This window comes from Perca flavescens, chromosome 11 (genome assembly GCF_004354835.1).
Source record: "Perca flavescens isolate YP-PL-M2 chromosome 11, PFLA_1.0, whole genome shotgun sequence".
Lineage (NCBI taxonomy): Eukaryota > Metazoa > Chordata > Actinopteri > Perciformes > Percidae > Perca > Perca flavescens.
Window position 1 is genome coordinate 33,621,994 of NC_041341.1, and position 13,671 is coordinate 33,635,664.

At 41.0% G+C, this 13,671-nt stretch overlaps 1 protein-coding gene across 1 annotated transcript in view; it reads left to right on the forward strand.

Annotated features, from left to right (window-relative positions):
* The window catches only part of col6a3 (collagen, type VI, alpha 3), a 37,117-nt gene that overhangs the window by 5,976 nt on the left and 17,470 nt on the right, over positions 1 to 13,671 (forward strand). Inside the window, 20 exon segments of the mRNA XM_028590488.1 lie at positions 202 to 562; positions 721 to 794; positions 1,026 to 1,625; positions 1,873 to 2,387; positions 2,390 to 2,465; positions 2,697 to 3,296; positions 4,696 to 5,307; positions 5,446 to 6,069; positions 6,310 to 6,909; positions 7,508 to 8,113; positions 8,228 to 8,562; positions 9,496 to 9,574; positions 9,718 to 9,863; positions 9,953 to 10,045; positions 10,150 to 10,203; positions 10,442 to 10,513; positions 10,638 to 10,664; positions 10,774 to 10,818; positions 11,003 to 11,056; positions 11,164 to 11,226. Of these exon segments, the coding sequence (XP_028446289.1) occupies positions 202 to 562; positions 721 to 794; positions 1,026 to 1,625; positions 1,873 to 2,387; positions 2,390 to 2,465; positions 2,697 to 3,296; positions 4,696 to 5,307; positions 5,446 to 6,069; positions 6,310 to 6,909; positions 7,508 to 8,113; positions 8,228 to 8,562; positions 9,496 to 9,574; positions 9,718 to 9,863; positions 9,953 to 10,045; positions 10,150 to 10,203; positions 10,442 to 10,513; positions 10,638 to 10,664; positions 10,774 to 10,818; positions 11,003 to 11,056; positions 11,164 to 11,226 (5,636 nt within the window).

The following is a 13,671-nucleotide window of genomic DNA, read 5'->3' on the forward strand; positions in this document are numbered from 1 at the left end:
TACCTCCACTGAGGGAAATAAATTAAGTGCAATGTGTTAAGTGCATTTAAATATAGGTGGTGGTGTGCTTTCCTTCTTTTTAAAATTGATGTAGGCAGTGCTAGGGGCTTTAAAAAATATAGTCCACTACTTGATGACTAGTCTACAAGCGTACTTTTTTTTGCAAATGTCTTTATTTTTTGTCTTCCTGTCTTTTCTCAGTTGACACTGCCAAAAAAGATATCGTATTCCTTCTGGATGGTTCTGATAGCACAAGGTATGGCTTCCCTGCCATGCGTGATTTTGTTGAGAGAGTGGTGGAGAAACTCAATGTGGGAGAAAACAAAGACCGTGTCTCTGTAGTCCAGTACGGCAGAGATGCAGAAGTCCATTTCTATCTGAACACATACACCACAAGAGAGGATATTGTGGATTCGGTCAGAGGGCTGAGACACAGAGGAGGCAGGCCTCTCAACACTGGTGCCGCACTACAATACGTCAGGGACAATGTCTTTACAAACTCCTCCGGGAGTAGGCGCCTGCAAGGTGTTCCACAGATGTTGATCCTGCTAAATGGTGGAAGGTCTTTTGACAATGTAGATACCCCAGCCTCTGCTCTCAAACAGCAGGGCATCTTTGTGATTGGCATTGGAACAAGGAGCTCTGACAGTGCAGAGCTGCAGAAGATATCATATGACCCTAGTTATGCTCTATCAGTGTCTGAGTTCACTGACCTCCCAGTGTCCAAGAACAGTTCTCCTCTTTAATGAGCGCAGTGCTGGTGAGGGCCACGCCCTTGACACCAACAGTAACTGGTAAGAAAGTGAACAATTTTTACATTCTTAGATCACGGTAGGATGCAAATTGAACTGCATTAAATAGTATTTCACTAAGTATAGGTCAGCCGGTGCCACTTTGAGAAAACAGTTCCAGCATTAATAAAGAAAATGTTGTAAACGTTGAGCTTAGCTTTCATCATCTGACTTTTGCACAGGAAAGCGTTTGACACATGAAGCTAAATATGTCTGAAATTCTATATTCCTTAGTGGAGAGACGGCCACCAGGAAGGGATGTTGTCTTCTTGTTGGATGGATCTGATGGTACTAGAACTGGATTCCCAGCTATGCGAGACTTTGTCCAAAGACAAGTCGAGAAACTCAGTGTGGATGACACCAAAGACCGTGTCTCAGTGGTTCAGTACAGCAGAGATCCAGCTGTCCAGTTCTATCTGAACACGTACAAAACAAAAGGCGAGATCCTCGACACTGTCAGAGCTTTAAGGCACAAAGGCGGAAGACCCCTCAACACTGGAGCAGCTCTCCAGTACTTGAGGGATAATGTCTTCACAGCCTCTGCTGGAAGCAGGCGCCTGGAAGGAGTTCCACAGGTCCTGATATTGCTAAGTGGTGGAAAGTCTTCTGACAGTGTTGATGCACCAGCCTCTGCTCTCAAACAGCTGGGTGTCTTGGCCTTTGCAATTGGAACCAGGAGCTCTGATAGCAAAGAACTGCAGACGATATCCCATGATGCCAGTTCTGCTCTATCGGTGTCTGAATTCACTGAACTTCCCAGTTTCCAACAGCAACTTCAGTCCTCAGTGGACTCTGTGGTCATTGACGTCACCCCAGAATTACCAACTGTACTTGGTATGTTAACGTGGACGGCCTCTTGCTGCCCTTAAAGGCTGACTTGTTTTACCTACACTGAGGGAAATAAATTAAGTGCAATGTGTTAAGTGCATTTAAATATAGGTGGTGGTGTGCTTTCCTTCTTTTTAAAATTGATGTAGGCAGTGCTAGGGGCTTTAAAAAATATAGTCCACTACTTGATGACTAGTCTACAAGCGTACTTTTTGCAAATGTCTTTATTTTTTGTCTTCCTGTCTTTTCTCAGTTGACACTGCCAAAAAAGATATCGTATTCCTTCTGGATGGTTCTGATAGCACAAGGTATGGCTTCCCTGCCATGCGTGATTTTGTTGAGAGAGTGGTGGAGAAACTCAATGTGGGAGAAAACAAAGACCGTGTCTCTGTAGTCCAGTACGGCAGAGATGCAGAAGTCCATTTCTATCTGAACACATACACCACAAGAGAGGATATTGTGGATTCGGTCAGAGGGCTGAGACACAGAGGAGGCAGGCCTCTCAACACTGGTGCCGCACTCCAATACGTCAGGGACAATGTCTTTACAAACTCCTCCGGGAGTAGGCGCCTGCAAGGTGTTCCACAGATGTTGATCCTGCTAAATGGTGGAAGGTCTTTTGACAATGTAGATACCCCAGCCTCTGCTCTCAAACAGCAGGGCATCTTTGTGATTGGCATTGGAACAAGGAGCTCTGACAGTGCAGAGCTGCAGAAGATATCATATGACCCTAGTTATGCTCTATCAGTGTCTGAGTTCACTGACCTCCCAGTGTCCAAGAACAGTTCTCCTCTTTAATGAGCGCAGTGCTGGTGAGGGCCACGCCCTTGACACCAACAGTAACTGGTAAGAAAGTGAACAATTTTTACATTCTTAGATCACGGTAGGATGCAAATTGAACTGCATTAAATAGTATTTCACTAAGTATAGGTCAGCCGGTGCCACTTTGAGAAAACAGTTCCAGCATTAATAAAGAAAATGTTGTAAACGTTGAGCTTAGCTTTCATCATCTGACTTTTGCACAGGAAAGCGTTTGACACATGAAGCTAAATATTTCTGAAATTCTATATTCCTTAGTGGAGAGACGGCCACCAGGAAGGGATGTTGTCTTCTTGTTGGATGGATCTGATGGTACTAGAACTGGATTCCCAGCTATGCGAGACTTTGTCCAAAGACAAGTTGAGAAACTCAGTGTGGATGACACCAAAGACCGTGTCTCAGTGGTTCAGTACAGCAGAGATCCAGCTGTCCAGTTCTATCTGAACACGTACAAAACAAAAGGCGAGATCCTCGACACTGTCAGAGCTTTAAGGCACAAAGGCGGAAGACCCCTCAACACTGGAGCAGCTCTCCAGTACTTGAGGGATAATGTCTTCACAGCCTCTGCTGGAAGCAGGCGCCTGGAAGGAGTTCCACAGGTCCTGATATTGCTAAGTGGTGGAAAGTCTTTTGACAGTGTAGATAGCCCAGCCTCTGCTCTCAAACAGCAGGGCATCTTTGTGATTGGCATTGGAACAAGGAGCTTTGACAGTGGAGAGCTGCAGAAGATATCATATGACCGTAGTTATGCTCTATCAGTGTCTGAGTTCACTGACCTCCCCAGTGTCCAAGAACAGTTCTCCTCTTTAATAAGCACAGTGCTGGTGAGGGCCACGCCCATGATACCAACAGTAACTGGTAAGAAAGTGACAGATTTTTACATTCTTAGATCATGGTAGTAAATTAAAGTGTATTAAATTGTATTTCACTTTCAACTTCAGGTCAGCCTGTACCACTTTGACAAAACAGTTGATAGGTGAGATGGAACCAGGAACTATGATAGCAAAGAACTGCAGACAATATCTCATGGTGCCAGTTCTGTTCTATCCGTGTTTGAATTCCCTGAATTTCCCAGTATCCATCACCAACTTCAGTCTTACATGGGGGCTGTTGTAGCATATCCCTAAAATCACCTGGTATATTAAAAAGAAAGGCAACCTGCCTCTTTCTGTCCTTTCTGGTTTTCTATTAAAATGTACTTTATGTCTCATGTGACAGTATCTTACAGTCCCTACATGGAGGCATACATACGCATGATCAGGGTTTTCTAAACTTCAGTATTTCCTTACTTATTCGTCAAATGGAGCAGCATAAATCGAGTTATTGGCATGACACTTAATAACTGTGTGTCTGCTGCAAAGTCACTTCTCTTGCTCCTTGCCCCTCAGTTAAAAAATTAAATCAACAATTTTAAGTACACACTCTCCAAACAGTAGATGCATTTTTATCGACTTGCAATACTGCGGCAAGCAATTTTGAGACATGAAGCAGTGTGGTTTGAGAGACTTGAAGCAGCTATTGGTTGGCAATGTTTACAATCTTAAGGGAAATATCCACCTCTCTAATGGTTCAAATTATATACCAGCACAAAAATAACAATTACCAACATTAGCCACCATGTTCTGAGCAGACACATTGCAAACACTAACAAAAAAGTAACACTTGCATTTTGGTACAATAAGCAGCTATTTTAAGAAACTACTCAGTCCAGCACTAGGCAAGCATGATGTGAAATAAGAGCGGTGGCTATTGCTACAATACTCTTAGCACTGGCAAAGTGTTTATTACAGCTAAGCAGACAGTGGTGCAGAGTCAATCGGTGTCTTCATGGCAAATTGTTTATTCGTTTGTGAAATACACTGCTGAAAAGATAACAATGACCCCATCATTTTTTACTTTTTAGTATAACTAACATAATCCTGACAACTGTTCACCATTATTAACAAGGTCCTCCTGCAATAAGAACAGTTCATTGTAAGAGGAAAAGTTCGGAGAAAATGTAAATGGCCTCTTGAATATTCAGCAGATTACCACACATTTGGCAAAACATGCTGTCTATATATGGTTTAGGAACACATTATGCACTAAACATTTCTCTATGTTATCGAGAAAGGTTGCAAAAAGGAGTCCAACAGTCTCTCAGTCATGAAAGCTGCCATACATTGGTGTATAACTGCTGCCATAGAAGTACTTTGATCTTTTCTTCTATTTTTTTTTTGTTGTTGCACAATATAGTAATAATTTTTCTCTCTTTCAGCCGAGACGCAGGGACCCCGAAAGGATGTTGTTTTCCTTGTTGATGGATCTACTGGTGTTGGACGGGAATTTCCTATCATCCAGGAGTTTATCCGCAGGGTCGTGGAGAGTCTCAATGTGGGAGAAAACAAGATCCGGATTGGTGTGGTCCAGTATGGTGACTCTGCTCAGGCTGACATGTTCCTAAATACACACACAACCAAAGAAGGTGTTTTGAATGCCGTTAAGGGACTCAGGCAGCGAGGAGGAAGACAACGTAACCTGGGACAGGCCTTGCAGTTTGTCAGTCAGGATGTTCTGACAGCAGCACGTGGTGGCAGGAAGCAAGAGGGTGTACCGCAGTTTGTAATTGTCGTCTCCAGTGGGTCTTCAACAGATGACATCAGTAGTGCAGCATATTCCCTTAAACAATCTAGAGTTCTTCCCTTCAGCATTGGGACCAGGGATGTTAACCCTACAGAGCTCCAAGTGGTGTCATACGTGCCTAACTTTGCCTTCACTGTAGATGACCTCCCTGGCCTGTACACAGTCCAAGAAAACTTAATTAACACTCTAACTGAGCTGTCAGATGATCACATCACCAGCATGCTTCCAGAATTTCCAAACATTGATGGTAATTTACTCAATTCAATTGTATACTTTTTACATGATCCTTGACTTTTTCAGTCATACTGTATGTCCTCTATATCTATCAGAAACTGTGTAGTTAGTAATCTCACCTTGTTACTGTGCTTGCATTCTTTTTGAGCAGTAATCACACCAGCAACCACGGGAGGAGAAAAGAGGGATGTCGTGTTTTTAGTTGATGGCACAACAGCGGGTCGTAATGGGTTTCTTTCCATCCGTGAAATGATAAGAAGAGTTGTGGATAAGCTGGATGTAGGATTGGATAAGGTCCGAATTTCAGTGGTACAGTACAGCGATGACCCAAAGTTAGAATTTCTTCTGAATGAATTCTCCACCAAAGATGAGATACACCAGGCTGTGACGAAACTTCAAAGCAAAGGTGGGAACCGTCTAAACACAGGTCGTGCTCTCGAGTGGGTCTACAGAAATGTCTACCAGAGGTCAGCAGGAAGCCGCATTGAGGATGGTGTACCTCAGTTCCTCATTCTAGTTACAGGTGGCAAGTCTGCAGATGATGTATCCACTGCAGCTGACCAACTTAAGAGAAACCAGGTTGCACCTCTTGCCATTGGATCAAGGAATGCAGACCCTGATGAACTGAGACAGATTTCCCTGACGCCCGAACTTGTATATACAGTTGACAGTTTCCAGCAGCTTCCAAGAGTGGAGTCACAGCTCATTAATTCAGTCAAAACAATATCCACCAAGGATATCATCAATATTAATGTTCCGCCACCAGTGGATATAGGTAAGAAATACTATCTCATACTTTAAGCTACAATTGCTCTAAGCATTAACATACACATTTCCATGATTTGCTTTTTACATAACTCATATACAGTAAAAAAAAAAAAAAAAAAAAAAAAAAAAACTTGCATCAGGGTGCAGAGCTCTATTCTGTTATGGAGGTTTTATGCATCAGCCTTTCTCTAATATATTTCAATATAAAGTATATATACCTCTTCTCTTTGTTGTGCTTTTTTTGCAGACAACCTAAATCTTGGAAGAAAGGACATTATCTTCCTTATTGATGGCTCAGACAGTACAGGTCCTGATGGCATTGCTCGTATCCGTGACTTCATCCTCAGCATTGTCCGACAACTCGATGTGCAGCCTGATCAAGTGCGTGTGGCTGTTGTCCAGTATGCCGACAGAGTTAAAACAGAGTTCTCACTCAACTCTCACAATAACAAGCCAGCTGTTGTCTCTGCTATCCAAAGACTTCGTCAGATGGGTGGCCGGGCATCAAATCTGGCGGATGCCATTGACTATGTTATAAGGAATGAGTTTAAACCTGCTGCTGGTGTTCGTCAAGCTGAGGCCTCCCAGCATCTTGTGGTTCTCACAGGTGGACGATCCCCCCAAGATGTTTCTATCTATGGACCTCTGCTTAAGGGCACCCGGGTCAACTGCATTGGTGTTGGAGCTGCTGGTGCTGACAAAAGGCAGCTAACCCAAATTGCCACCACCTCAGCTGATGTCCTCCAAGTTCCTGATTTCACTGGCCTGCCAGCAGTCCAGCAGGTGGTTATTGAGAGGTTGAGTGGGACCATCATCGAGCAACCACCCACAGACACTATGGATCCTAGTAAGTTGTGAAAGAATGTACACATATTAGAGATACTTAGGTAACGTATGTTTTACCTAAATAAGGTGTCAGGATCGGCCGAATGCTGAGACAGAAAAATAGAGTTCTTGGCTCAAATGCAAGTCACAAGCAGGAACTGATGCAGCTGTAGTATTTAGTTAAACAACAGAAACCCCAGGCTTACATGTAGTGACTGTAGGTAAGAATTCAAACAAGGGTAATAATCCATATAGTGATAATACAAAATGGGTAACAACATCCAACACAATAACAGGTTTGCAGGGACCAAGCAGAAACACAACATGAGATGAGGACCCGACAAGGACTGAACAAAATAGAGCACATTAAATACAGAGGCAAACGAGCAGAAAGAGATCGAACACATTAGGGTCTAATCAGACTCAACAGGAAACAAAGCTAGACAAAGACACGTTAAACCGAACGCTTCAAAGTAGTACAGATAGGAAAGCATGCAAATATACACAAGGACAAGGTGAAACATTGCTAAAATCTAATATGTCAATTTTCTCCATTTCTTCTCCTGTTTTCACCCTTCTCAACCTTGTCCTCATTGATGTCTCATTGTCCTTCTCATCAGACCTTCCAGCCCCCAAAAAGGCTGATATAGTGTTTTTGGTGGATGGCTCCATTAACTTGGGCAGAGACAACTTCAATGACGTGATGATGTTTATCACCAACTTAATTGATCTGTTCTTCAACGAGAGAGACAACCTGCGGATTGGCCTGGCGCATTATACAGCAGATGTGACTGACGTCTTCTACCTCAACACCTACAAGAACAAGCAAGACATTGTAAGTGCCATTGGCCGAACAGAGTACAAAGGTGGACGTAGAATCAACACTGGTGCAGCCATTCGCCACGTTCAAGATGTCCACTTTACCAAAGAAAAAGGCAGTAGGATGGATGAGGGAACTCCTCAGATTCTTATGCTTCTCACTGGAGGACGCTCAGCTGATGATGGGAAAACAGCAGCCCTTGGTCTGAAGAAAAAAGGTGTGAGAGTCTTTGCTGTAGGCGTGGGCGACATTGAGACAGAGTTAGAAAACCTGGCAAGTGAGTCCTCAACTGTGGCTAGAGCAAGCACCTTTCTAGGACTTTCAGAGCTCAATGAGCAAATTCTGGAGACTTTGGATGATGAAGTGAAAGGGAAGCTGTGTGCTACTGTTAAAGAAACTCCTAAAAGTAAGAGGCAGTGTTTCTTTCTTTCTTAGTTTGCAACCTTTAATTAAAAGTTTTACTTTCCAGATGCTTTCTGTGGTTCACAAAAAATGCCTTAGAAAATGCTATGTTTTACAGCCTGCAGCATAGAGGTGTTGGTGGGCTTTGATGTTGCTGCCCAGAATATCTTCAGTGCTCAGACCAACCTCCAGAAAAATATGGAGGCCATTCTGAAGAGGATTCCTAAATTGGCAGCCATCAGTTGCTCATCTGGGCAGATTCCATCTGTGCAAATGGGCATGCTGGCCATGGACTCTGCCTCTGAGCCTGTCCAGCTGGACTTCACAGACAATGCTGCGGAGCTCATTGGGGACTTCAAAGCCCTAGGGAGTCGTGGCCCCTTTGTCCTCAATGGCAAGACCATCTCAGCTTACACCAATAGGTTCAAAACCAGACAGGACGACGTTGTCAAGGTTGGTTACTAAAACAGTTTAAACTATGTCCCAAGCCAAAATGAGTTTGGAAAAAGTCAACCTGGCCTCTCTAAACCCCGACCTTAGCTCTCTCTTTCTCATTTGCGAACGGAAGTGTACAAAACATCCAGGTAGCAGCTTCTCATTTTTGGAGTCACATTCTCCCATTTAATCTTCATTCAAATCATATCAATAATATAGCATGATCACTGTAATAGTTTTGATGATCAATGCACTCATGAAAAATACAGTATGCCAACTTTAGTGTTCTACAGCTGTTATTTTAATATGTCACATACATATTTAAAAAAATGTGTTTTTCTAAAGTTTATGTCTACACAAATGTCTGACCTTAACTATACTGAATTGTATCTGTGCAATGTTTGTCACTAGAGAGGTGTTGTCACATTCCTCTCCCAAAGGTGGAGTTTCTTTCAAATCAGAGATTGAAATGTATCCTGGGCAAGCTCGATTGGGTCTCCAATCCGTCAACCAATTACTGTATAAATCCTCAAAAGCCAGCAAAGAAACCTGAAAGCTCAAGCACAGAGCAGACTGTCAGTACAGAGAGCAATAACACACTATCAACATTTGTCAGGGACTGCAAGTTACAAGCTAACAAACAAGAGAAGGGTGGGTGGGGCGAGGCCAGGGAAATTGTGTGTTCTAGCCACTTTTCAGCCTTTTAATTTACTTTTTATGTGGGGAAACCATGTTAAACAAAATATTTATCATAACCGTAGTTTTGCATACTTTGAAATGTGTTTAACCAAAATATTTTCTTTAATCAATATTGTGGTTGAAAAAATATTGAATCAAGGAATTGGATCTAGGCCAAAACAACTGGATATCCCTAGTTTAAACTTACTAATGAAAAGACTCATTAAAAGTGTAATGAAATGTGTGAAACTAAATTGTGTTTTTCCGCTGAAGATTGTCGTTCATCTGACTGATGGTATTGACGCCCCATATGCTGAAATGAAAAGGCAAGTTGAGGAGCTTCGACTGTCAGGTAAAAAGTTATTACAGTACAAATAGCCCTTAATGACTATCTCTCTTTAAACCTCTATGAAATTATAGCAATATCATATTTAGATGTAGCAATATCAGATTTAGATGTTTAATGTTCCTGAAACTCTTGTATGTGCAAAACAGGAGTGAACAGTTTCATCCTGGTCGGGCTGGAGCGGGTGTCACAATTTGACGAGGCTTTGCTGCTGGAATTTGGTCGCGGATTCAGGTACACAAGACCCTTACGACTCAATATCATGGACTTGGACTATGAGCTTATGGAAGAACTGGTGAGTACTAATCAGTCACGGAGAAGACTTTCATGAGCTTTCTTTTCGGCCCTTAAATCATTTAATGTTTGTTTTCTTTTTCTGCGTAGGACAATATTGCAGAGAGGGTTTGTTGCGCAGTGCCATGCAAATGTAGTGGAACCAGAGGAGACAGAGGAGCAGTTGGACTTTCAGGGCCTAAGGTATCCAATGTCAAAAAATTTTAATATTTTTTGAGACCTTGCCTTCAATTATATCACAAAAGAAAGTTTTTTAAGGGGCTAATACTTGTTGTTTTGTCTTTCAGGGTAGCCCGGGAGGGCCAGGAAGCCAAGGACATCCTGGAGATGAGGGTGGACCTGTATGTTTGAATGCCTATTTATGTATATAGTCATAGTCTGACAATGTTTCCGTTAGAGTTTTTCATACACCTGCTGTTAACTGTCCTGATCTAATAACAAACATGTTATTTTTGCTCTCAAGAAGTTCAGTGACAACTTTCAGTGTTCTTTTTGTTTTCCACCACTTCATCTTCCTTAATATTGCATCCCATTTGTATGTTGTCAGGGTATTTTATTGTCTATTTTTTGTAATGACAGGGAGAGAGAGGTCCTCCCGGTGTTAATGGAACTCAGGGTTTCCAGGGATGTCCTGGACATAGAGGTGTTAAGGTAAAGGCTTTAATATTACCTTTAACATCCAACTTAAACTTTTTTTTTTATTTAAATTGTCAATATTACTTTTTGTTTATTTAATATAATGTTGCAACACATTTTTTGTTCTTCCTTTGTTCAGGGTTCTCGTGGCTACTCAGGAGAAAAGGTCAGTATTTTTTTTAAATAGTAAGTTTTTTTTATTCTTCATTACTAGATAAAGCTGTAAGAAAAAGACTAATGCACTGATTACCTCACAAACTGCTACTATGTTGCAGGGTGAATCTGGAGAAATTGGGCTTGATGGCATTAATGGCGAAGAGGTAAGTGTGTGTTGTATTATATTTTGTTATGTTATATGTAATATATCAGAGTCTTATACAATCGCTTCTTGTCTTAAGCTATGTGGCAAGTCACACCAATGTGTTCATGAAACAAAAACATGTAAATGTGCTGGGATTTATGCATGATTCTGGGCATTAATTGGCATCTGCTGTATGTTTTCAGGGCAAAGGTGGAGTGGCTGGACCCCCAGGAGACAGAGGAAACCCTGGCAGAAGAGTGAGTGACTCTATGCAAATTTTGCTTTACATTTTTACCCATTTAAAAAAAAAAAATCTCAAGTGGTTGGTGCTGATAAATGCTCACGAAACATGTATTGCTTTTAGGGTCCCAAAGGTAGCAAAGGACAAGCTGGAGACAGAGGAGAAATTGGAATCAGAGGAGACCCTGTGAGTATTATGCAAACTGATTAAGGTGCCATTTACTGTCTGAATCTATTAAACAAATTGTAGAATACCCTACTAATACATACATACATACATACATACATCTAAGAATGGGCGGTATGGAAGAAATCAGATATCACGATATTATTGACCAAATACATAATGATATTTGTAGGGTTGACTATGGGTGCTTTCACAAAATATTTTTTTTTTAATGAGATTTGGGATAAATAATCATCAATAATGTGGTAAACAGTTTCAAGTGAAATTTCTAGCTATATACTGACTATGTATACTGTACATGCATGCACAAAAATAGTGTGATGTTAAAACAAATTTGCAATTCTTCAAATGATATTCCCTCAAAATGTTTCACAACAGATTTTCTTAAAAGCTGGGCGCCCGGATATCTCAATTGGTAGAGCGGGCGCGCATATATAGAGGTGTACTCCTCGATGCAGCAGGCCTGGGCTCGACTCCGACCTGCGGCCCTTTGCTGCATGTCATTCCCCCTCTCTCCCCTTTCATGTCTTCAGCTGTCCTGTCAAATAAAGGCCTAAAAATGCCCAAACAAATTATCTTTAAAAAAAAAAAAGGCTGAGTATGTGCTTGTTATTATCAAGTTGGACAATGTCATTTTATTTCATGATATCTCAAAATATGATTTCATCACGATATGAAAGACGATATATTATCATATTGAATTGTTGTCCAGCCCTACATATATATCTATTGTGCTGTATTTTAAAATAATTGACCCAGACAACTCTTTAAAACTGGAATAGTTTACTAATATTTAACCTTTGGGTTGAATGAAAAATAACATGTAACACAAAGTAGACCAAAATGTACCTTCAAAATAATATTACACAAAATGACCCTTTAATAAAGGTAACAAACTAATTATTTGTTTGAAAAAACAAAATATTTCAACACAAAACCTCCAATTCCTTTGGCAAAACCTTAATTTCTTGCCATTTTCACTAGGGATGCCCCGATTGATTGAACGCCGATCATTATCGGTCAATATTTACTAAAAAATACTGTCTAACTCACAGTTCAGCGTCAGATGAAACCCGATGGCAGTGATGGCGAAGTCCTCATCTGCAGGCAACACACAACGGTCCTCTCCGGTCCCAAATGGCATCATCTGGTTCTGCGATTAAACAAGAAATGTGCATTATTGTCCACCGCTACAGCTTCGTCTGTTCACTTTCAGTTTAATCAAGCTAGCTATCCTAGTGTTTCTCAAGGTTTGGTGCACTCCGTATTTTGTTCTCTCTTCTCGGTTTGCGCCTCTCTCCTTTTCATATCTGCTGCACCACGTTATTCCCTGCTCTTACTCTTACTCATTCTCTTCCTTACTTAAAAACCAATTACCACAGGTGACACTGACTGAAAAGTAACCAATCACCATAAAACACTTCAAAATAAAGGCACACTCCGTGTATTTATTATTAAGTTCTGCCACCGTTTACTTTCAGTATTACCGGTTGCTTTCAATAGTTTATAGAACTGTTTTTTAAAACTTCTTATTCAACTATCCACATCCTGTCTAATTTAAAGGATCACTACTGTTTGTTTTTTTTTCAACCTGGACCCTATTTTCCTATGTTTTTGTGTCTAAGTGACTGATGGGAACAACAATCTTTGACATTAGCCCAGTATTAAGCAAGATCGCTGCAGTTGGCAGCAGCAAAACAAGCTACAATGAAAGTTAATAGGGTAATTGTGCAGCTTGTATGTACGTTGACAAAAGTGCTTGTTTTGCCATTGACATGCTGGGATTACTATAGAAAGGATTATAAAGGAGGTCGCCCATTATGTTAAAGAGTAAGATCCTTTTTTTTTTTTACATAAAAACATCTGTGAAATTGAGTTCGCTACACCTACCAGACTCCATGCAAATAAACAGTACTTTTAGCATCGTAAAATACACTTCATTCAAAGTCAACCAAAACAAAATAAATCTATTTTTAATTGTCTTTCCACTTTTCCAGCCATCACAACTCTAGTTTTGGTTGAAATAAACACATAGTTTACAGATTTATATGTGAAAATATGTTGACTCTATACACAGTAAAAGTATATTTGTTTTTTAAAATGGAGTCTGGTGGATTTAGCGCTAGCAACCTCAGAGCTGTTTCTGGTTAAACAAAAAGGTTGCTAAGTGATAGCAAAGGTTTTAAAGATCTATCTCTGTAGGGATCCTTTCCATAATGTTGTCAGACACTTATAATAATAATCTGAGCCTTTCAGTGGCAAAATAAAGCACTTTTAGTGGACCAAATTGACGATGCACATTTGTCCCATAGGGTTACATTGCAGCCCGGTCTGTGGCTGCCGGTTACAGCGTTCACACTTAATACTGGACCAATTTCAAAGATTGTTGTTCCCATCAGTCGCTTACACACAAAAACATGGGAAAATAGCGTTGAAAAAAGCGGC